Raw genomic sequence first — 25,549 nt, 5'->3', positions numbered from 1 at the left:
TGTGATCATTAGGACTAGAAAACAAATGGTGTCAAAAAGGTGGCAACTTGGCTTTATGAAAAGTATCTTCTCTACCCTTTCCACTTTCATGCTCACAAAATTCTAAAAAACACTGTTGGATTAGCTCTAAGTTTGACATTAAAAGTCTTGTACTTCAAGGATAGCACAACTAGAAAAGCAAGTACTCTTACCTCTGTTTGTCACACACAATAATTAATTAATCTTTTTTAGATAACATCCTGTAAGTGTTCTTTGATCACAGTTCAAAGTACAGGAGTCCAGTGTCATAGATATGGAATCTTTTTTTTCCTTTGTATAAAACTAATTTTTTTGTAAGGGAAAGTACAAAAATTGTACTGGTGTATGTAGGTATATATCTATAATCTATTGCATTAGTTTGAATCTTTGGTCGAAGAGTGGGATTCGGTATTTCTTGAATATCCTGTTTAATGAAAGAAACTCCTTAGTTGAATTTGGGATGGGGAACTAAGTTTGTTATGACTGCTAGGCAGCAGTAGGAAATCCCCTTCACTGTGCTCATGTAATATTTGGACAATATTGGGTATTGCTGTTGTTTTTAATTGCCTATTAATTATCAAGGCCTTCTTTACCGATTGCTCCAACCTGTCACGAGATGGAGAAAAGGAAAGATTGGGGATGTAGAGGGTGGCAATACCTAACCCCACTCTTGAGTGTCTCTTAAATCAAATTGTTCAAACTTGTTGCCTTTAGGCCTATTAAGCAAAACCCACTCTGTAATGGGTGCATATCTTAATTAGACTTTTAAGTATCTCAGGGAATGCATTTCCCCATTACAGAATGTAAGCCTATTTTCTCAGGTAGCCATTCTCTCTTATTCATATAGTTATGTGATAAATTTTCATGGTCTCCTTTCTAAGCTTTACCTGTGCTATATACCATATTTTTCGCTCTATAACACGCACCCGACCATAACACGCACATAGTTTTTAGAGGAGGAAAATCCGTAGGCATGCCACCCGTAGGCATTTCCTCCATAACACGCACAGACATTTCCCCTTACTTTCTAGGAGGAAAAAAGTGAGTGTTATGGTGCAAAAAATACGGTATATATGTATATGAGTGTGTATTTATTTACATATATATATATATATATATATATATATATATATATATATATATATATAAAAATACATACATACATTTGGAATATGCATGTGTTTTTTTTGTTTTTTAACCTTCAGTGTGTTTCTGACTTGAAAATGTTCATTATGCTTTAGACAAATCCCTCAGGGAGATTATGTAAAAAAGCCTGGTGAGGCCGACTCCTTTTATAGCGACATGCCGCCTGGAGTCAGCACAAACTCTGCATCTAGTTCTAAGAAGAGGTCTGCTTTTCTGTCGCATTTTCAGATTTCTACCTGTTCCATCACACATTATTCCATTAGTCAGAACCTTTCATTGTTTTGCAGCAGGTTTGATTACTTCTTTCCTTCCTTTTGTGGACTGTGTGTGTGTGTGTGTTTAAAGTGACCCCCTTCGGTCTTTGATTACTGACTAGTTGTATCCTCTCTTTTCAAGTGCACTTCTTTGGGGATCCAAAACTCCGACAAATTATATTGGTGGAGTGGGTGAGTGGGTGGGTGGGCTTTGTAGCCCCACAGATAAATCAGATCCTCAGTTCTGATAGCCATCTCCTTCTGCTTGGAAGTGCCTTGTTTTGCTGCTTATAAAGTGTCCTAGCTCCTAATCAAGCAAAACACTGTACCCAAATTGCCATGAATTTGAGATTACGATGAAGTAATCAAAGAAGGGGGATGCTGTACTTTCATTAACTGTTATAACATTAATGAATTACGGTAATAGAAATGTTAGAAGTGTTGTATTTTATCACTAGTTTGCCCTGCCTTTTTGTTCTTTCGTATGTTGCCAAATCTGGCATTTCCATTTTGCATTTCTCTCTTTTTACTGACCAAGGAAGGCCTGATTTACGTACACAGCCACCCTTGCGGGTGAACCAGCTTGTGATGTAGATCCCTGTAGGCGTGGCACAAAGTTTTTGGAGTGGCTTCCCATGCATTTTGGCCAAGGTTGCAGCAGCAGGGTTGGAGTGTGTGAGAAGCTGCTACACCGCCATGTGGGCTGTGCCCTTCACTATTACAACCAATTATCCGTGGAGGCAGGATTGTTGTGGTCAGGCCATAGAATCACTGCCGACACCTTGATTCCGCCAGATTTAATCCCCAATCCAATGCCTCTGGAGCATGACGCATCCAGGGTGAGCAAATATATATTGCCCTCTTCTGTGAAAGGAAATGCAGTGGACATGTACATGGAGCTCTGTTATGGATCTGGAGCTTTGTGCATGACACGAGGCAATGGGCTGTCCATTGCTCTGTCTGCTGAAGAAAGGCATATGCACCATTTTGAAATGACACACACATCATGGTGCATTTAAGAGTTCATGAAGTTAACAAGGTCACTTTGATCTGTAAACCTTTTTTTCTATCTTTTAGCATGGAGAGATTTATTATGGAATTGCTTTCGCCCCTCAAGCATCTTAGAAGGCTTTCACAAAAAATAAATAAATAATTCTGCCATGTAATAATACTAATAATGGACAGGCTATTTTGTGAACCATCATTTCCCCCCTTTTTTCTTTTTAAAGATCATTCACGCTTTTGGTGGTTTTCAAATGAGAAACTGAAAAGAAACAGAGGAAATTTGCTCCTCAGATTCAAAGTTGTGAATGTAGTAGCTTAGTGATTCATATGTAATGCCGATGCAAATGTCTGTGTAATACTGAGGGTTTTTATACCTTTGTGAGATTCTCTTTAATTTTTGCATGGCAGATGTCAACTTGAAAAGTAACTCCTAAGTCAACATCCAGTTTCTTGACTGAGGGTTTATGTTTGTGGAAGGATTAAAATGTTGATTTTTCTGAGAATAATCTTCAAAGCTGCATATCCATCTGCAGTTGAACTTCTTGAATGCCTAAATATAACAGAATTTTTGGAAAACAATTTTCCTGATATTTTGTCTTATTTAGGGAGCAAACTTTTGTTCATTCTATGAAGCTTGACTTTTAAAATGGGCATTGCTTAAATTCCATTGTATAATGTTATGTGTCATCCCCCCCCCCCATTTCCATTGATTCCTCATTTCAACCACTTGTTTGTTCTTTACTGTATAATGCTATGAAACTCTTAAGGTCTGTCTACATTAGGACAAAGAGTATCTCTTGTCAGTTACCTATAAAGCTAGCTAAGTTTAAAACTGGCATGGCCTATATTATGGGTGCTTAGTATCAGGCAGGAAATTTACCTTCACAAAAGTTTCAGACTACAATAGTTGGACTAATGAGTAGGGGGGAAAGTTCTGTTGGATGCAGTCCTTCATATCTTACATATTTTATTAATAAAAAAATTGCACAGGGAAAAAAGATTAGAAAAAGCAAGAGAAATATGGGGCTGGATTCAGTCAAAATCAATGGGACAAGTTAGTCATGGCTTAAATTAACAGCAGTTGATTTCAAAGTCAGGTTCAGCTGACTTTGGTTGGATCCAACCCATGCCATTTTGTCTTATTTATGCAAGAGAAAAGGTTCTAAGATATAAAGGATGCTTATCTACGATCTATATAAATTTTGTTAAAAAAAGAAAAGTAGTTTAGGCAAGTCTATCCAGGCACATAGATCCTGACTGTAGGAGTGCAAATATCCAGAGATGTAGTGATCAGGTGGGATTGCTATGAGGAATTATAACAGATATAGAGTAAGCCATCTGTGTCAGCAATGAAAGCATTGTGTTGACTGGGTTTAAACTATTTTGATATGATTCTTGATCAATCCACACCTCTGCATCTCTGGCCATTTCTCTACTGTCCATCTCTCTTGCCTGAGAAGTCACGTACACAGCCCAGTTGCTTAGCCAGGCAGGCGTCCTGGGTCATCCAAGACAGTGGGCAAGTTTATTTGATGTAGGATCTTAATCTTAGGCCTAGGAAGCAGATCTCACATTAAGGTGATAATGGTCGCTGTCCTCCTGGCCACCCTCCTTATCATATGTATTGATTGTTCATTACCTCCGGGGTTGCCAGATCCTCTTCTTTGTAGTTCTGTTCTTTGTTTAGTAGTTTAATTTGTCCCCACGTGGGTTTGTGGAAATGCTCAGAAGAAATCTGATTGGTTCTTACGAACACTCTGTAAAAAGTTCTTTTGTGAATAAAAATGGCCTGGGCCAGGGGGCTGCAGAAACAGTCAGGCACAGAGAGACACAATTATACGCACCCTTCCCGGAGTCTTGCTGGTTCAAGTCTCTGTGTGTATTCTTATTAACCAGAGTTCAATCCTTCCTTTACTTTGTGAACGCAACACTGACGTGTTTTAATCTCTTTCACTGTCAGTTTTAATTATTTTTTGAACTTACAACTTTTTATTGATGATTTTAATATATCTTATATACTGCGCAGTGGTTCAATTGGAATATCATTTTTGTCAAATTAAATAATACATTTTAAAAAAAATCAAGTGGCAGGACAGATGAAATTGGGATAATGTGTTTTTTGTGTGGATGTGCAAAACCTAGGATTTAACCAGGTTTGCATAAGCCATCTCAGAGAATGAGCTTCATAAGCAGGTTTGAGTTCCAGAACTTACATGAGAAAGTAAGTCTCTTCCAGCTTAGTTTTCCTCTGGGGAAACAAGATGGACAGAGAGAACGCAACCTGGGAAAGGAATAAATCATTTTCTCCCTTGCAAGATCCTGCTGCTGCTCCAAGCTTGACCCTCTAAGACAGCCTTCCTTAATTTGGTGACCTCCAGAGCTTTTGGACATCAACTCCCATCATCCTTCATCAACAACCATGCTGGCTGGGGCTGATGGGAGTTGTAGTCTGAAACATTTAGAGGACACCTGGTTGGAGAAGCCTGGTCTGAAGAAACCAAGTGGGAAAGGAGAAGGACTAGGTTGCACTTCTGCCGGGTGTAGGAGAAACTTGCTTTCTTCTTTTGTTTCTAGACAACCTGTGTACACATCTCCTCTGAGCCAGTTGTAAAGGCACCAGTGATGACCCAACATCCAAATATTTGCACCTCTGAGTGCAATAATGGAGCCTCTCACCTGCCATTGTGTTCATGAGCCTGCCAAATTATTTGACAGTCATCCTTGTCTGGCAAATAAATGAGATATCCCACATAGACTAACATAACTAGAAAGGTCTAGAATCTGAAAATGGGACATGTTAAATAGATGCCCTTAGAAATTCACTTAGAAATGGGTTTATGAATGTGTCCTGAGTAGATATGTAGTAATGTGCACACTATTTTAGGGAATGAATAGATTTAGGAACAGTTGTAGGAGCAGAAGTAAAACTTAACTGGACTTTTCATGGACTGCTGATTTAGGCAGACATTTTGGGTATTGTAAACAGACCTTTAAGTAATCCTCAACTTAAAAGTTCATGAATAATGTCCTTAATAGATGCTTTATGTACCCAAACCAGCCAGCTCATGCAAGTCTTGCCATTTACTCCAGGTCAAACGGATTATCTCATTCATGGAGTGAAAGAATCCAAGATGCAAAGAACCTTTCGGACATCTGTCAGAATGGGCGACCCAGGAGTAACTCATGGCAAGGTGAGAATGACCATCGCGTCAGCAGTGTTCATAACCATTGCAGAGTAGATGCTGTCAACCAGCATGCTGCAGCCATATCTACAATACCAGAGTTAGAGTACATGCTTTGCACATATAAAGTCTTACGTTCAGTCCCTTGTATCTGCAGGTAGGTCATGCAAATGACTTCTAGCATGCTACTTTCCTTGGTTCCATCATATTGTTTTCCACTGACTTATCCTTTGGTCTTATTTCAGGTAATATAGGCGGCAACAGGAAGAAAGTCAAAGGCAAAAGATTTAGGCCACGGTCTAATTCCACTGAGTAAGTTTGACCTTGTAGTTGAAAACAAATACAGAAAGACTATCCAACTATTTCTGTTTCAGTTCCTTCCTGTTACATATTTGAACCAGAAGGCTTCTAGACTCACTGAAAGTACTGATTATTAAATGGTGTGGCAACAGGTTTTTATTTTGACCATGTGTTTCTAACAGTTGCTTTTGTTTTTGAAAATACGCCTATTCCCCTCCTCACCTAGGCAATATGTACCAGTGGTAACAAGCTCCTCCATAAGTTTCTTTTTAAAGTCTATTATTTGGCTTCAGGGCAGATTTTGGGCAGTTTGTCAGCAAGAAACCGGGGGGGGGGGTGTCTCCCCTTGCACCATTTCCCCAATGGAAATCCTCACTCCTCCCATCTGCATATCTGTCAATCTCCCCTCCGGAGATGCTTCAGTGTCACCTTGGGGAGGAGAGGAAAGGAACCAGGGCGAAGGGTTTTTATGTTGTGTTTATGCAAAGCTGTGCAGGGTTGAAGGGTTAATCACCCGTTTGCCTGCACTGCAGTCCCAGTCCAGATTTTCTCCCCCACTCCCATGGCTGCTACTTTAAAGGGGAGCAAACACAAGAGACAATGATCTGTTCAACATCACATCTAGCTTGGCCCTAAGAAGTACTTCTAGCTTGTTAAATGTATTCTCCTTAGCAGGATGGGCAGTGAAGCAGGCTTTCCCATCGCAGTTTTGTGTCCCCCCCCCCGTTAACTAGAAGCCCCACACCTTCTCACCTTTGTGTGCTGCACTATTCCCCACACCTGTTTACTGCTGCCTGTTAATCTGCATGGGAAGAAAGTCCCTGATTTGACATCTAGGTGTGTTTCACTACCAATGAAAGTGGATATTTAATGCCATCTTGCAACTGGGGGAAATGGGGAGAAGAGATTTAGATGGCAGCACTAATGCAAAGTTCAGATGTAAGGTTTCAAAATGTACGATTCTTCATGCTAACTTTCACATTTAGGGCAAATGTTATTCAGGGAGACCTGTCAAGGACACAGTGGAAATCATCTGCTATATTCCACAGTAAACTTCTCTACCTAATCAGCAGGAGCAGCCAACATGTTACCTTAATATGTTGTTGGACTACAACTCCCATCAGCCCAAGAGTACATGGCCAGTGGTCATGGGTGATGGGGATTGTAGTCTAGCAACCTCTGGAGGGTTGGCTACCCTGGTGTAGCATTCTGCAAGATAAATAAATATACAACATAGCTTACCTCAAATTCTGTTATCTGGTTCTTTCCTAATTCTGGGTATGGTTTGTATCCCACTAGATGCACATTTTAGTAAATTAGTTTGAATAACATTGGGTAACCATTTTAGTTTCACAAGGTGCCAGGAGTTCAGGAAGCCTTTCTCTGTAAAAGGAAGATGCTTTCCTATGTGTTAATTTGCTTGGAAGTTTCGTATTACTTTCAGCTACAGTGGTGCCCTGCAAGATGAATGCCTCGCAAAACGAAAAACTCGCTAGACGAAAGGGTTTTTCGGTTTTTGCGTTGCTTCGCTAGACGAATTTCCCTATGGGCTTGCTTCGCAAGACGAAAACGTCTTGTGAGTTTGTTCGCTTTTTTCTTAAAGCCGCTTGAAGAGGCACAGTTGCGACGGACCGTGCTTCGCAAGACGAAAAACATTGCAAGACGAAAAGACTCGCGGAACGGATTAATTTCGTCTTGCGAGGCACCACTGTATATACTTTCATTAGAGAACTACGTATTGCTAAATAAGACTTACTTAAAACAGTTTGCTTTGTTTGTGCAATGCCATCTACTGATACATGCTGTACGGAACGAACAAGCCGCGTGTGGCAACGTATATTTCATGTGTTCATGTGCTGCCACAACCTGTGAAGTAGTGTGATCTGAATGCAAATGACATCCAAAATGAGCCAAAAGAGAAGTTGTCAATATCTGGAGAACTGGCGTCTCTGTGCTGCTGTCCATTGCAGCATTCCTGGTGAAAGGTTAACTACATGGATATAAGATGACCACTCCCCAAGCCTGCAGAGCCATTAAAGCAAACTGGTCTTGGTGGTAATGGGGGACAAAACAAACCCTGGTCCTGATCCCTTTAGAGGAGTTGATTAATGACTGCTGGAAATGCATAGTTTTATTGCCATATTTGTCCCTAAGATCAGTGTTACACAAAGCAGACCACGCGGTCGTTTTGCTTGCATGGTATTGAGTAAGTGGAGCAAAAGAGAACTTCTGTAGTTGACAATTTCTGTGGGGCTATTTTCCTACTGGCCCAGTAAAGTTTGTTTTACTTCCATAGTTTTGCAAAGATGAGACATTAACGTTCCAGAGTTTTCTGCAAACTTAAATGGGTAGAACAACAGTTTTGACTTTTAACACCAAGACCCTGAGTGTTGGCATAGGAGCATGTGTTAAAGCATGTCCCTTTCCCGGGTAGCCATTGCTTTGTTCATTTGTACTAACTTTGCCTCTATAGGTGTGCATCTTCCTCATTGTTATAAATGATATAAACTTTGGCTTAGATTTTCCCCACCCCTATTATATATTGTGTTTTTGCAGCAGAACATCCCATGCTTCTGAGCCTGGGCTTTCCCACACCAACCAAATCCCACCCCAAGGCATAAGCCACAGGGGTTCTCACCACCCCCAGACAAGGGATCGGGATCACAGGTCAGTCCTAAGTGCCCTTCCATTTGGGGCAACTTTTTTTATTTTTATCCCATTAAAAGTTTCTTCCCAAAAGTATCCCTGTGGCAAAATACCCCCAAACCCGCCTTTGATTGCTGATGGCAGCGCTAGCTAAGCCCTCCTCCTTGCTGGCCTGATGTGTGTAATCCCCCCTGCCCCCCAGTCTTATAAGACCTGGGACTTCTGCATTGTTGCATGTTGTGCTGCAAGCCAAATCAAGCCACTGGTTTTAAGTTTGGTAGGCTTAAGAAGTTGTTTCTTTTTCGTTTTAAGCAAAGTTTTACCATTTGATCTGATGGGTTATACTATATCAATGATGACTGATGCACAGTTAACCCCCACAGAGATTGCTCTGCCCCTCTTGGTTTCATTCTGCAACCTGGCATGATGTTAAAAGCTACCGTTTCAGGTTGCTCAGAAATAATAGAAGCTGAAGTGTGTGTACTTGGTGCAAAGAAGCCTCAAAAGTCTTGTACAACCGTTGCATGCCTTTGTTGCCGTGATAACTTTCTCTTTTCTCATTGTAAAATCCAGATCAGGAGTGCTTCATGGTTACCAAACGAGCCTTTACAATAAAAAGTGTAGGTTAAAGGTTTGTCATTTGCTCTCACACAAGCCCACTAAAACTGCAAGATAAGAACCAGCGCATAATGTCTTGCCCATGAGCCCATTGCTTCGCTAGCAAATTTGTCTTGCGGCTGTGCTTTGAACTTTTACTTTTTAATTAGGAACCGAGATGGAAAACATAAAGCACTCCTAGTTTTCAACTTGCTGTTGAAAGTAAGTAGACTAATTAGAAGCAATTACAGCTGATAGAGAATTAAAGCGATGCCTGTGCTTATGTGGTTGGGGTGAGTGGGTGGGAGAGTTACGCAGCTTAGACAGAATGATGCAAACAATGTTTGATTATTGGATATAATAAATTCACCATCCGATTTTTATTTCTATTGAAAGCCCACGTTCAACACAAGCTAAAAATGGTTCACCCAAAACATTGCCACCTAGTGGCATAGTGAAATGGGAAGATTGGTGTAGATTGTGAGATACACATTGATAAACAGAGACTAATGGGTTGGGGAAGGTGGCAAAGAGGAAGTTGGCGTCGTTGTTTTTTCCTGCCCTTCTCTCTGGAAGCCCTATTGAGATTCCACTGAGGGTAGCAGTGCATTTTTCTCCACGATTGTGAAGACCTGAAAAATTGTTTTTCTATAAAATAAATCCTGACATTCTCCAGAGTCAGATTACATGATGTCATTTAGTATGCAGCAGTAGCAAGGTCATGGAGTCTCTGGCTTAGTGTCAACTGTAGGTGGATTTAAAAGTAATTTATGAAGCATATTTATTGCAGATAATTAATGCCCCATCTTTCCTTCAAAGAGCCCAAAGTGGCACACATATTTCTCCCGCCTCCACCACCCATTTCATCCTAAAGACAACCCTGTGAGATAGGTTAGGCTGAGAGTGCCTGGCCCAAGGTCACATAGTGAGCTTCCTGGGTGAGGAGGAATTTGAGCCTAGCTCCCTCCCAGTCCTAGTCCCAATGATCTAACCACTACACGACATTGGCGTTATCACTTTGTCCCTGCACTTCATTGACTTTTAAACAGGCAGCCGTATTAATGTAGCAGTAGTAAATGTTATCAAACAAGTACTCATGTAATCTGTGCTGCAAAGAGAGGACAAAGTAGAATATACTTTCCATTGATAAAACAATGGTTGTTAGATTCAGTCTGGATTTTTTAAAAAAAAATACTGTAAGAAATGTCTTGCACATAGCGTTGACCAGGACTGGGCTTTGGGAAGCAGATGGAAGGATCCATGCATATTGGTCAAAGGCTATATTCAAGTTGCCCAGCTTATAAGAGTCACAAGTGTAGGGCAGCCCAGTCTTTGTGCTGCAAACAAAGGCTACTCAGAAGTAAACCCCATGAGTTAACTGGGAATTATTCCTATGCAAGTGTGCAGAGGACAGTAGGCCGAACAGTTCTGTCCGGTAGATTGCTACCACATGGCAGGTGTTTTGTGTGTGCAGCAGCTCACCACACAGAATCATCTGTTTCTGCATCTCACCACGGTCTTCCACGTATTGCCAGCAACGTGAAGAAAGGGCAGTGTGTGGTGAGCCTCTGGGTACACAGCTTGCGCTGCAATGCAAAAACAGCTTCTTGTGTTTTAGGCAGACTTACGTGCACCAAAGAACCCACATGTGACTGCAAGTCAGTAAGATTTCCTGTCATTTAACTGGCAGGACCTGGTTTATTTGCAACTGTGGACGTGAAAGAGTCCCCAAGACCATAATGTTTGGCCCCTGGTGTAAAAGAGGGACCCATTTCTTAGCTGCCTTTTCTCAGATCAACGTTTTCTCAGATCCAAGGTGGTCTGCCTATATTTATGTACTCTTGACCTGTGGTGCAAGGCAGAGAACATTTGCTCGCTGTATAAGTTAGGTTAAAGACACAGCACTGAGACAAAACGACTTGCCTGAAGCTTTCAGGAGGTGCTTAGAAGAGATTAAAGGAGTCCTCACTTTGGAAGGGCAGTTGCTGCAGCACCTGTCTCTTGCGTACTTCCCCACTGGGCAGATTCAGTGCTTCTAAGTCTGTTTGCATCCAGACCGAGATTTAGAGATTTAAGAGATGGGTAGTTCTCTCTCTCAAGGCAAAAGTAAATTGCAAATGTAAGCCTCCACTTCCAAGGGAATTCATTTTGAACCCCCGTGGCTCGGATTTTCTTCACCCAACTTCCACACTGATTTATTTAAGACAATCCTTGGCATTTGGAGGATGTAAAACAGCCAAACTGAGCTTATGCTGCTGTGTGTTACCAGATATTTCTTTATTCTTCTTCTGCTTTCTCTGTTCCTTCCATTGCTTTTTGCAGGTATTTAAGCCCATGGTTCAAAACAGAATATAATGTAGCTAAGTGGGTAGAAGATGTGAATAAAAACACTGAAGGACCCTACTTTAGGTATTTTGTAAATTAATTCTCTATCATCTTTTAAGAGCTGTTCCAGCATATTCCAGATATGATGGGACTCCTTATCTTGTATCTTCCAATACAAGTGATTTATTGTAGATGCTGAGGACCCTTTTTGTTCATTTGCTGCCTTCTGATGTCTTTTTTGGGCTCCATTGTGCAATTGCGATTCTTTTCTGACTGTTTTAATGAAGCCGTTTGAAAAGGATGTTCATAGTGCATGTATTTCCCATCATCATCTCTAGCTTTTAGTAGCTTTCTCTTCGTTTGATGCCAAGTAGCCTTTTTGTGGGCATGATCTATGTCTACCACTAATCAAGTAACATTAGTTGAAATAGCTAAAAGGTCAGTGTATTGAAGCTAGTAGCTTTATAATACACTTAAGATGCAATCCTATACCCACTTACGGGGAATAAGTCCCACTGAAAGCAGTGGGGTTTACTTCTTAATAGACATGAGTAGGGTTGTGCTGTTAGTGCCAACCCAGTGCTTTTTCAATAAAGGTGTGAAATTGCAGCAAGTAGTAGAATTGTACATAGGTTATCGTTTGTGCATCATAATAAAAAAACGGGAAGCATGCAAGCATGTTAGCAGAGCATTTACCTAGTATATCCATTAGAAGTCAGAAATATGCTGGAAAGAATTAATTGCTCTTCATGGCAAGAGGCTAAAGATGTGTTGTGTGAATATTCAGTTAGGTTGTGCTTTCTTTGTTTCGGCCATTGGCCATAATGCCAACTAACAGATCAAAATAAGAAGAAGAAAAATTAACTACAAGCATACAATAAAAACCAATTGGTAAAAACAAACAGCAAACATACAAAAACCTGTAAATCTTAATAAGAAGGAATCAATAATAACAAGAAAATAACACAAGAATGTAATCATGTTAAATACTTTTAAGTGTGCATATATCTCATTAACAGTGCGATGTCTACTAAGAGAAAGGCTCTACTGATCTCAGTGGGTCTTACTCCCAGATAAGTGTTATTGCAGCCTAAAATAAGCATTTCACTAGTTCAATCCTTTGTCAAGTAGCACTCAGAACAGGTGTCCAAACTGGAATTTGGCTATATAGTAATCAGAAAATGTTTGCCACTGCTTTGCATCTGCCAGAGCAAAGGTGGCCTCTGTTAAATTAATCTCATTTTTGCTGGCCAATAAATATTTTATTTTCTTCTGCTTTAACCAGTGTTTGCCATATTTTTAACAATTGAAGAAGAAAGTTATTCTGCATTTGCCCTCAAAATTAAGAAAGAAGAGTAGGTAGTATGGAATGTCCAGTTGTTTTCTCCCTACGGATGCAGAAATGTCAGTCAAAAGGCACTTTCCCATATAGCAGAAGTTCTCAACCTTTTTCAGTCCACGGCTCCCTTGGCACCCCTTTGGGGCCCAAGAGTCCAGTTACGTCATCCCTTGCCTGCATAGCTGGCAGTCTCTCACCCTTTTTGGAACACCTTCCCTTGTGGACTGTTCCCTCAGCCTCCTCTCATTGAGAGTCCTCTGGGCAGCCGCTGCTGCCATCCCTGGTCTCTGAACTCCCCTCCTCCCCCCTGCTGCCCCATAGAGAAGTGTCTCCTCACACTGCCCAACAAAGGCCTGGGAAGAGGATGCCCCCAGCCTTAGTGGCCCAATGGAGACTGGTCAAAGACAAATGTCCAGCACCTTACCTTGGGAAGCAGCAGCTGCCTGTGTGCCTGGTCTCTCACTTGTCTGTCCATTCCCAACCGCAAGGGCTGGTGGACTAGCTGGGTGGGTTGCCTTGCCTGCCTGCTTGCTTGCTTACTTACTCCAAGGCTGCCTCAGCTCTTGGCAACCAGCACCCCATGGCCAGCCCCAGAGGTACCATTTGCCCGGTGAGCTTGTAGCCAGAGCTGCTGCAACAAACAGCCATGCAAGCCTTGGGGAAGTAGAAACATGAGAGGGCATCAGAGGAGGGAGGGAAGGAAAGGAAAGGGGCAGAGGCTAGCATAGCTTGCGGCACCCTGGCCATCATTCAAGGCACCCCAGGGTGCCACGGCACACTGATTGAATACCACTGCCGTATATGGTACATCTAAAAGAGTGGGCAGGGCATTGGTTGCCATCTCAGCAAAGGAGGGCTGGAACTGTCCTTAAAACAAATGTAGGGAAGTCAAATAACTAATTTTTCAAACTGTGCTGGGATTTTATCAATGCATAACGTAGCACATTCTTAACATTTGTCAATAAGAACAAAGCTCTCCGCACAAAAATGCCTCTGAGGTGCCATTTAAATACCATTTTGGCAGCTGTGAACCATAATCCATTAAGAAAATTCAAAGGCAAACCATGTAATTGGATCAAGATGGCACTGAAAGGGGAGTAAGTTGTTGGTTTTTTTAAAGAATTAAGTGAATTTGCCCACACCTCTAGGAGCCTGTCTTCTAGGAGATGAAGTCATTTATGCCAATAATTAAATAAACACAAGGAGACTGGAATCATTCCTGTTTGTTCTGTCTCATCAGAACCAGAAGACTGCAAGGACTCCTAAAATGATTTTTTTTTTTAAATTTTAAATTCTAGTGCTTTCTCTCCAGGCAAACACCATATCTCATTTCCATATAATCATAATTATTATTTCCACTCTGTTTTAAAAGTGTTTAATACTGTACAATGAGCCTGCTCCCTTTGTTAGAATTTATTATGCAAGGAATAATCTTGCTTGATCCTCCTTTTATATTTTTCCAACTGCCAATGCTGGAGATGACCAACTTATGATACTATTCTCAGTGGCCAGTTGCATTGTTATTATAAGCCCAGTTCAGTTGTGACATGAGTGAATGGGACCCATGGACAGAGCAGTAGAAAGAGGGCTTCCTGTGGAGCAGATGGCCTGAGCACATGGAAAGCAGCCATGTGACAATGGGGACAAATACTAAAGGCAAGGGCTTCTTCTTTGTATTCACGTTGCTCCTCCACACGAGTAACAACTTAATAGGGCTTAGTCATATTCCAAAGATTTGAATGGCAAAAGTGACCCAGTGAAGTTTAGAGGTGAGATGATAGAAGGATAGGAGACCCATGTCATTGTCACAAAGTGATGTTTAGAGAAGTTCATGGCCAGTGCTAGGTGAAAAAAACCCATCCTCATTAAATTCAGAAGTGGCATCATTTATAAAGAAACTAAACAAAAATAGGGGAGAGAACATCTGTGTTGCTTCATCTCCTCAAGTCACTTGTTACCTTTTGGTCAAAGGCCTTAATGGGGTAATTCTTGTTTCTGAGGTTAGTATTTGGGTATAGAAGATAGTATTCAATGCAGTATTTTAGTGGGAGGAAGGATTCAGTGGGGGGAATCTGATATAGGCAGCTTGTTTATTTCTGAATCAGCGCGCATAGGATTGCGCTGAGTCTGTCTGCTAATCCTCTACTACATACTATCTTTTGTTGAGCTACACTTCCTAGTGAGCTTCCCTTCAAACTGCCCCAAACAGTTGGTGCTTGGCATGATCCCTAATCTAATTGCTTTGGAAGCCATGGCTGCTTGTAAAACTTGAGAGGAATCAGCAGGAATCAACTGGATTGGTGTTGAAGATAAGCTTATTTATAGATGTCTTGGGACCAAGATGCATATAAGATAACCCCACGTTAAAATATTCAACTACTTCCCAATTATACTACTTCCCAAATTGTTCATCATCACACATTATGATGACCATAGGTATGAGCTGTCACTACAATTGTGCAAGTGTTTGTGTGAAATAATGCATGCTTGTTCATTGGTACAGCTCAACTGTTGAGTACACAGACTGAAAATCTGTGAGTATACAGGTCAACTATATGTGTACACTGATTGTACACTCATTGAATGTAATGTGTTAACACTCCTGATGCAAGTGACAGTACAGATCTGGCTCCTCTTCTTCATGTCATCTCATAGTTTTCTGATTCTAGAGCCCTGAATAGATTACATAATGGGGAAGGAAGGAATTCCCCTACTTGGTGCTGATTTTGGTAATCCCACCCTCAATGGCTGCTCCCATCAGGTTAACTCACTTTGACTCACAACACATTTTTGTTTCCTGGCTAGCAAAATGTCCATAAGCACTTTTGCATTTTCAAGTGTTTTCTGAAACTGAAGATGCATTTTTTTCTGTGCTTGAAATAAGAAGCATTGTCCAGAATAACCTATTAAACATTAAAAGCTTCCCTAAACAGGGCTGCCTTTAAATGTCTTCTAAAAGTTTGGTAGTTATTTTTTTCTCTTTGACATCTGGTGGGAGGGCGTTCCACAGGGCGGGTGCCACTACCGAGAAGGTAGTTAGTAGGTAACAAATATCCTGCAAAGGGGGGAAATGGGGTCCTGAGCTACAAAGATGGCTTCCATGTGTAGAATTCTGTCTCTTCCAGGAATCCAGCAAAGTGGTTTGTGATGGTGGCTAGTTTTTCAGCTGCATAGGGTACTTTCGGTTTCATTGGGGGAAGCTGCACATGGGATTTTTAGCCTTGCTTTCTACTGCCATGCATATATTGTGATTTTTTTAAAATGTAAACATAAGCAAGTTGCTTTGTGTGTGACTCTTTGACCAGGGCCATCTTTAGCAGATGCGGCGCTGGGGTGGAAATATCTGCACAGCACCCCCAAATTACCACAGATAGTGTTGGGGTGGCCATAGCTGCACACTGCCAGCCATTCGGGGGGGGCAACTCTCCCCCATGCCACTGCGGGAGAGCGATCCCCGCAGAGGCTTGGGAGTGGAGTTGCACCCCTCCCAAGCCTCCGCTGGAGGAGAACACAGCTTCCCTCCCAAGCCTCCTCAGGAGGAGAGCAATCCCCGCAGAGGCTTGGGAGGGAAGCTGCACGCCCGCACAGCTGGCGGGCGTGCAGGGAAAGGGGAGGCCACCAGCAAAGCCGCGCAGCTCCCCCACTTGTTGGGGTGCCCCTGAGAGGCCGGTTCCCTGGCACTACGCACCACTAAGCCCTATGAGAAAGACGGCTCTGGCTTTGACAACACTGAAGTGTGTTTGGATAACCATGTAGGAATCGGGTGTGTGTGTCTGTGTCAAGCTTTCCAGTAGACCATCAAAGCTCTTGAAAGGATGTCAGGGGGTGCATGTGTGTTAAGGGTTAGATCACTTGAAAGAGCCTGATTTTCTTCACTAGTGCTCAAGAGGAAAGAGGCCTGGAGGGTGGGGGTGGGTCTTTCCTCCTTTCCCCCATGCTTCTTATGAAAATAAAGAGGTGCCAATGACGCTGTTTCCTGCCAGGATTATAGAAACTGAATGAGAACCATGACTTACAGCAGAAAACAAAGCTGCCAGCCGGTTTAGGACAGGCAGCTTTAATAGGACTGCCATCTGCTACTCTATTCTGGAAAGTATGAGAGCAGAACTGATATAGGTGGTCCACTTAAAGTGGGTTGTGCTTCCTGCCAACGCTTACCTGCTTTCCTTCCCATGCTGTTGGACTCCAACTCCAACTCCAACTCCAACTCCCAGGCTGTCTGGGGCTGATAGGAGTTGGAGTCTAGTAGCATCTGGGGAACACCAGGTTGGGGAAGGCAGTCCTGTAACCACACACAATACTTTAGATGTTGTGGTTTCCTGAAAGTATCTACCAGTTTTCCTTTTGAAATATATTTGCATACGGTTGTAGAGGAACTGGCAAATATGTACTCTGGCAGCATTGATTTAGTAGTGATCAAGATTAAGGCATAATCCTCAGCATGCTTACTTGGAGGGAAGTCGCGTTGTGTTCAGTGGGGCCTTTTCCCAGGTACGTGTGCATAAGATTGCCATTCTAAATGTGCATGCTTGGAAGTAAGTCATTGAAATAGTTAGCATTTGCCTTGGAAGAGAACATATTGAGAGATAACATAACTTCTTTGCTTATCTACTTGTAGCCATGCACTTTTTTGGGAGCAAACAAAGGAAGTAATTGGCTCCTGAGTAGAGATAAGGACTTTTAAGGAGGAAATCGTATCCAGTTTTGTACTTCGGTGTGGATTCTTGATGAATTTGAGGAGTCAAACAGAATGAGCAAGGAATTTCTGGAAATCAAGCATGGTTATCCTAATTTGACCATGGCAGAGTACAGTCATTGCTCTATGGTATATACTGTGTTCACAATATTTTTTCAGTCGAGCCTTTTCACACATAAGTCATAGTGACTGTCAGGGCATCCCTTCCAGCTAAGTTTAAGTTCATGAAATAATTAGAGTCGAAGTGCACGTGATGCAGAAGGAAGGGATGGGCAGATATCATGCTGCAGTGTTTCAAACCATGTATAACATTTCTGAAAACTCATCAGCATAGATTACCTGCATGCAATAAGCAAACCTTGGGGGGAGGGTTCTTTAGCACTGCGTATCTCATCCCAGTACAGAGAGCTTATTTGGTGGAGGCACATTCAAAAAGATGGCATCCCATCTGCATTCAGAAGAGGGCACATTAGACAAATCCACCACTGCACTGCATAAATTCCGAACGAAGATTGTTGAGCTTCCTTTTCGTATCACAGAAACAGCAGTTGGGCACAAAACACCAATGCTCTTGTCAAAATAAGAATAGCAAGCTGTTAGAAAGCTTGATGTATCTAATGAGCAAAGTTTATCAGGCTTCTCTGGTTTCCTTCTGTGGTGATGTCCAAGAAGGGCACCTGCAGTTTCATCAGGAAATGTACTTATTTCAGATTGTGGTTTGGATTTTGAAAATGTATTCCTGAATATACTCTTAAAGTATGCACCGAGGAGGGACTTCCGCTCAGGGCTGTCTTAAGCATATGCGGTGCCAGGGTGCAAAGATCTGCCGACGCCCCCCCAGGTTGCCCAGTCCCAGGCGCGCAGGAGGGCGGGCACTTCCCTGGACTCAACTCTCGGGCCCCGGACACTCAGCCTGGCGCCCCAAGAACCCGGCGCCCGGGTGCCCCGCAACCATAGCGCCTATGGGTAAGACGGCCCTGCTTCCGCTTGTATCTGATTTTGGATCTCTTTGGATGCTCCCAAGATCCTCTGGGTAATGCCTATATGTTCTACACACATCGTTAGGGCAGATCACATGCTTCCTAAATCCACTTCTGATGAATAAGTAGGCAGTGCCTGTTGGGCAAGGCACACACTTCACATTGACCATAATAATAATAATAATAATAATAATAATAATAATAATAATGTGTTGTTGTTTGTACCCCACCCATCTGACTGGGTTGCCCCAGCCACTCTGTGTGGCTTCCAACAGAGTATAAAAGAACACAATACACCAGACATAAAAGGCTTCCTGAAAAATGTAGATGATATCTGAAGAAATGTGGGGGCAACTATGGTGTTTGGTGTGGAAAGTAGATAAACATGGTCTGAGATGCATGGAGGCGAGGGAGGCATAAGGGATCTAAGGAGGTTGCTGGCACAGCCATGTGATTAGGGATTTTTAAAAACATCCTTTCTTGAGTTCAGCAAGCCAGAGGGACCCAAGATGGAGCGTGAGGAAGGGCTGCCATGAGCACAGGACTGGGGTCGGGGCGGTGAGTGAGTCTAGCATTTCGTCAGGGTACCGGAACATCTGAGACCAGCTGTGCTTCTGACTTTTATGTTTTCTTGCACATGACCCAGATACAGAGCTTCCTTGGTCTGTCTTGATTCCGGAATTGATTCTTAAGACACTTTAGTTGTCCATGCCCTTGTGTGTATAACTCTAGTCAATAAAGTGCAGACGCCTTATTGACTCGGACAAGAATGCCCTTCCGTGTGATGCCGACATTGACTTGCTAGTGCTTTCCTTACCTTGTACAGAAATGCTGATTTCTCTGACTAATCAGTCCATTTTTGTCTATCCTCCCCACCCCTCGCCCCACCCCCAAACCAGACTCCTACTTTGGCTGGAACCACTGTGCACTGGATGTTGCTTGCATGTCTACTAATTTGGGTGTTCAGCTCTTTGTATTTGCCTTTGTTTCTTCACAATTAACCCTTTTTTGCCTCTGAACTGCATGCCTTCTGTATAACGTAACACGTTCTCATACACTGTAATAAATGTTTCTGGTGCGCTGCTTTCAAAAAAGCAACTTATGTGCAGCCCTATACCCGGGACATGTTTGCCTGGGAGTAAGCCTCACTGAACGCAGTTGAGGCTTAGTTCTGAGTATTCACGCATAAGATTGCGGTTAAGCTCTGAGCCAGCGAAGACTTACATCAATGTAGGTGAAGGATGGGGAACCTGCGGCCCTCAAGGTGATGTTGTAGTACAACTCCCATCATCCCTGACCATTGGTCATGCTGGCTGGGCCTGATGGGAGTTGGAGTTCAACAACATCTGGAAACGCTCCAGATGTCCTCATCCTTGACATAGGTGCACAGTTGTCAGTGGGACTTGCATTAGTATAAGCCAGGCATAGGCAGACTCGGCCCTCCAGATGTTTTTGGCCTACAACTCCCATGATCCCTAGCTAGCAGGACCAGTGGTCATGGATGATGGGAATTGTAGTTCCAAAACATCTGGAGGGCTGAGTTTGCCTATGCCTGGTATAAGCGGTCGGTGACTCTTTAGTACACAGTCACTTTTTTTAAAAAGCTCTTCTGCCAGTTCCTCATTTTCTTAGCCAGTACAAAAATGCATGAATAAAGGAGAAATGTTGATGCTTTGTATGTATATGCTAGCAGCCTCATACCCAGCTTTGTTTGGGAATTTTAAGAAACACAATGATCAGGGGCTAAAAATCAGTGCAGTGAACCCATCTGCTCTCTTGATTTGAAATAGCATCCAAATGTATCCAAACATGGATGAAAACCTGCTCCTTGATCTCAGGAACCATCATTCAAAATTTGGCTAATGTATCTTAAGAGGCGTCCAAATGCATAACAAACAACTTTCTAAAATATATATAGTAGGTACGTAAGCCTCATCTGAATTATACATTTAAAGCAGTATTGCATCACTTTAAGCAGCCCTGGCTTTCCCAGAGTCCCTTGGGAAGAGGGTTTGGCAGTTAAACCGCTGTGAGAATTGTGGTTTGCCAGAAGCGGTTTAGTCATGCTGGCCACATGACCCGGAAGCTGTATGCCGGCTCCCTCGGCCAATAAAGCGAGATGAGCGCCACAACCCCAGAGTCGGCCACGACTGGACCTAATGGTCAGGGGTCCCTTTACCTTTTTATAATGCAGATGAAGGCATAGATACAATGTGATATAAAGGAATAATTTTTAGTTAAATAATAGTGAAAGCTTCACATATATTACCTCAGTAATCCCTATAACAATTTGATAAGATAGACCAGTATCGTTATCTCCAAAATTCCAGGTGACAGACTTAAGTTGTGGCTTCCCTGAAGCCACTTAGGCTGAGGGGAGAACATTTATAGCTCTGTCTCTTATTCACCATGCTACCCTAAATCTGCTTCATAATAAATCATATTCCCAATTTTATAAATAGCTTATTTTTTATCATTTGATGCATAAAATGATAAGAAGTCTGGTTCATAGTATGTAGTTCAGCCTTTGCCAATCTGATGTTTTGGACTACAACTCCCATCAGCCCCAGCCAGCCCAGCCATTCTGAGTAAGGCTGATGGGAATCATAGTCCAAAACATCTGAAGATGGGTGAGGACTAGCTTAGTTGCTGTCAAAAAGTGCAGTCCCTTGAGAACAACTCTTGCAAAGTTTCCATTAATATGAATTAGAATTGCTCAAGATTTGCACAGGAGTTGGTCCTACTGAACTGTTTCCTAAGCTGTAGTAGCTTGGAAGCCTTTGGCTTCTTTTCCAACTATGTGTGGCAGAGTGATTGAATCAAATTCCCAGCATAGCTTCAAAGTAGTTCCGGTTTCTGTAGCAAGGCTGGTATCCCTAGACATTCTGTTTATTTTTGTCTATTCAACACCTCAGGACCCTTTCCCCTGCAAAGTCCCCTTCATCATCTACTGGCTCCATTGCCTCCAGCAGAAAATATCCATACCCAATGCCTCCACTTCCTGATGAGGAGAAAAAGGCCAACAGAGCAAGTGCCAGGGTAAGCCTCACTTCTTCCTTGGATCTGCTGCGTACTTAACATTTAAGCTAGATGTAGACAAACACCATTTTGTCTTTCACTGTTGTTTGTACTGGTCTCATCTTGGAGGAGCCAACTGTTTATCCATCAATGGTCTGGTTGGTATGTCAACTTGGCTCTCTGTCCATTGAGCCACAGTAACTGCTTTCGCTCAGTCAACAGAAGTTTCCATTGCATAGTTAAAACATGGAATATAGAAACTGTAGAATCATGGAATTGTAGAGTTGGAAGGGATCCCAAGGGTCATGCAGTGCAGGAATAGTAGTATAACAGGAACAGCAATAATGGATATTTCTCTTCTCTTTGTCCTCTTACAGCTATGGGAGACTTCCATTTAGTTCCACTGTCTACCTGAGCTGATACCAGAACTGTTTACTTCAGATTTTATACAAACTCAGCATTGCTGAGTCACTGAACATTCATCTGCTAAGTGGACAATTTGAAGGGCAGAGATGCTGACCAGCATGGAGCGAACAAGTTCCCTGAAGAAGGAAAAGGCAATTTTCTGCAGCAGATTAGGATTTTAATTACAAGTAAAGAGCAACCAAACCATATACATACCCCATTTACCTGGGATACATGGAACTGAAAATATAAAAGAGTATTCCGCATGATGACAGATAATATGTAGATGCGCAAATGAAACTAATTGGGAGTCTCAAATGTGGGTTTTTCTCTGGTCTAACATAATCCCAAATAACTTTAAACAAACAAACAAACAAAAACAAAAAGAATTCAGAATTTGATATGTAAACATTTATGCTGTGTGCATGAATTCCTCTGTTCACCACCTTCCATGTGTAAGGGACTAGTCATTATACTTTAGTAAAACTTTAGTAAAACTAGCATGCAGAAGTAAGAAATGTTTTTTCCGCAAGTGGGATCTGAAGAGGCAAACATTATGACATAAGCAGCCAACAACAACAAAAAATGCTTTTTTAATTTTTATTACTTTTTGTGATTATATTCTAAGTAGAAACTCATACGTGTGTAAAAAGTTGTAAAATACCAACAATGCAATTATATAATGTGGGGTTTTCTTGTTTTGCTTGAAGAACACTCATGAGTGAACATTACATGTCAAAGAATCTTAAGGGCCAAAGTAGGAGTGGCATGGAAGGAGGACCATAGGTCAATGGAAGAGCACATGGTTTGCATGAAAAAGGTTCCAGGTTCAATCAGAATCGTCTCCAAGCAGGACTGGAAAAGTCGTCCTCGGAAAATGGCTTTCAGTCATCGTAGACAACACTGAACTAGATGGACCAGGGGTCTGACTCAAAATAAGACAGCTTCCAATATATATTTTTAAGTCTAATAGCAGCTGCAAGGGGGAGGGATGGTTCTGTAGTGTTGGGGAAGGATTTTTCAATCTTTTCCCCAACTGTGCTGTTTCCCCCTCAAAAACCACCCCTGTGTAGCTGCTATGCCAAAGCTCAGGTGCTAACCTGAAGGGTCTAGAATGCCTTCCTGGATCCACAGAAAACAGTGGTTCACTGCAAGACTTGTTATTCTCCTTCCCAATGAAATCAATGGGACTTTAACAGAGCACTTACAAAAAAACAATGGCGTCACAATCAGGGACCACAACAGTGAATGTGATGGTGGTCAGAATGGCACATTTGCTGTATATATTACATTTTTTTCTGAAGCTATCCAGAGCTCTTAAGTTATCTGGCTTCGCCAATTTATCCTATGTGCTGATATAATACTATGTAAATAATGCACTTCTTGGCCAAATAAGCGCCATTAACTGAACGGTTTGGTTAAGTTACCAGAGGCCATTCATCTACATGGAGTTGCATAATACACTATGTATGCACTATTGGTATGCTATGTTGTTATTGGCTATATACATTCATTGATGTTCCTGAACTGAGTTCGTTATGAAAGATTTTGCAAAGTTGTGTGGTTGTTTTTTTTATTAAAAAAATCAAATATAGGGAATCTTGTGAAGGTTACACAATATTGCCAGTATAGATTCTTATATAGGAGCCGTTATCCTGATTTACTAAGCACAGGGATGGGGAATAAATTTGTGGCCCTCCAGATGTTGGGACTCCAATTCTCTTCAGCCTCTGCCAGCATGGCTAATCACCAGGAATGATGGGAGTTGTAGTCTAGCAACATCTGGAAGGACACAGGTTCCCCATTCTGTGATGTAACATTGCAGGTGATGGTCATACGCAAAAAGGAAAGGGAGAGGAATCTTCAAAGGCATTTGCAAAATAATGTTTTTTGTGTATTTTTTAAAAATTAACAATATGTTCTAGTCAGTATGTTCCCGTACTCTTAATTGCATTCCAAAATAACTGTGAGGTAAAATGATAAAAATGAATAAGCACCTTATTATAGGTCTGTGGTGTGTATTGTAGCTCTCAAGGTATGTATTAGGCAAGATTTTATATATGATGCTTTGTTAGTATCAGAAGTTGAAACATATACATGTTGGGACCAGAGATGTTTAATTCTGATCTCCCCCCCCCCCAGTGATTCCAACATGCTTTTTCCCTAGCAGAGATTTTCGGAAAACACTGCCTTGCAAAACCCAGAATAAAGTGATACCCACATGCATGGCAAGGAATTAATGGGCTGTTGAAAAATCTCTATTTAAAGCATTCTTTGGCAAGGGCATCAACTGATCTTTTGACAGTATTTGAATGGAAACAGCTTCTAAATTTCTAAATTTCATACTTATTTCACACAATTCTTTGGTACATAAGTTGCCATGTGTGGCCTTCCTTCATTTAACTCAGGTATAGAGCACCTGTGAACCCTCCAGATGTTGTTGGACTCTCAATTCCATCAGCCCCACTGAGCCTAGTCGCTGGTTGGGTGGGTGGGACCTGTAGCCCAACATCTGGAGAGCCACAGGTTCACCTGTCCCTGATGTAACTGGACTTATTTTAAGAAATTCCACTTAGTTGAAAATGTTGGTTCTATGCGAATATAAAGTACATTTAAGAATGTCTCCAATTGTAAAATATGTAAGACTTTTAAAGTGTTATATTTATAAGACTCGGCCAGTTATATTTATACAACACTGGCCTTGCAGTCATTAATAATCCCTACAAGAAGCATAAAGTTGGGTAAGTATTTTGATTTGATTTGTAATAAATAGGAAAGGAAAGTTAAAAGAGAGAGAGAGCAAATTCCCACCTGAGAAAATGTCTAAAGGATTGTACAGTATATGTAAAAGTATAATTTTGGAAATATATAATGTCAGCCAGAGACTGGAGGGTGAAAGCTAAGTTAACATCTTGTGCCATTAGACTTGGGGAAACTTGGTTGAAAACCTGGCTGCCTTTCCCTTGGTTTCAATGGATTTTGAAGCAACTTCTGGAACACAACCTACCCTCAGGTTAAAGGAAGGTTAAAATAAAAAGGCCACCTCCATATTAATTATAGAGAATACACACACACAGCTTTTTGATCCCCAGTATCTGGAACATTTAGATGTATATCATGTGCCTTTTTGGATATTTTTCTGTTTTGGTACAAACCTAAGTATCATTTAATTATTATTTTTTTTAAAAAAAAATCCTCCTCCATCTTTTATTTTCAGGTTATTAGGAAGAGTGAAATTTTGTTTTTTTGCCAGACAGAGCTGAATGTAATGTAGTGTTAGTTGAGACAACTTCAGAACATTCATTGAGAATACACCCTTGTCTGCAGTTAATGGCATACACTGTAACCTACCATTGTTTTGACCATTCCTAATATTTGTAAATATTCACCCATTCAGTAATCTTAATGTAAAGTTAAAATATAATTTTAATAAATCTTGGCTTTTACTTCCATGGTCTAGTGCAGGATTTCTCAGCTCACAAAGCTGGATTGCCTTGGTGTGTGAAAGGGTCACGAATGCTGCTCAGTAGGAAATGATGACTTAAGTCTGGGTTAAGAAAGTTAACTAATGGGTTTTGAGTCCTGAAAGACAGAAGAGGTAAGATTCTGAGAGAGGTGCTGCTTCTAGCTATCCCCAC

General features: G+C 41.6%; 1 protein-coding gene across 13 annotated transcripts in view; it reads left to right on the top strand.

Moving 5' to 3' along the window:
• The window catches only part of ADAM22 (ADAM metallopeptidase domain 22), a 124,630-nt gene extending 101,146 nt beyond the window's left edge, over positions 1-23,484 (top strand). For 3 of the 13 annotated variants that reach the window (XM_081163163.1, XM_081163157.1, XM_081163162.1), the window contains 7 exons: positions 1,260-1,454; positions 5,514-5,614; positions 5,851-5,917; positions 8,462-8,572; positions 11,471-11,557; positions 21,404-21,527; positions 21,884-23,484. In XM_081163163.1, the coding sequence (XP_081019289.1) occupies positions 1,260-1,454; positions 5,514-5,614; positions 5,851-5,917; positions 8,462-8,572; positions 11,471-11,557; positions 21,404-21,527; positions 21,884-21,904 (706 nt within the window). In that variant the 3' untranslated portion in view covers positions 21,905-23,484. Of the gene's footprint in view, positions 1-1,259; positions 1,455-5,513; positions 5,615-5,850; positions 5,918-8,461; positions 8,573-9,124; positions 9,172-11,470; positions 11,558-20,278; positions 21,528-21,883 lie in introns of those variants that run through there. The other 10 variants (XM_081163164.1, XM_081163169.1, XM_081163166.1 and 7 more) reach the window with 10 other exon arrangements.
• The last annotated feature ends 2,065 nt before the right edge of the window (positions 23,485-25,549 follow it).

Source organism: Podarcis bocagei (genome assembly GCF_964188305.1).
Source record: "Podarcis bocagei genome assembly, chromosome: 12".
Lineage (NCBI taxonomy): Eukaryota > Metazoa > Chordata > Lepidosauria > Squamata > Lacertidae > Podarcis > Podarcis bocagei.
The sequence above is the reverse complement of the archived record's forward strand: the minus strand, read 5'-3'. Positions and strand labels throughout refer to the sequence as shown.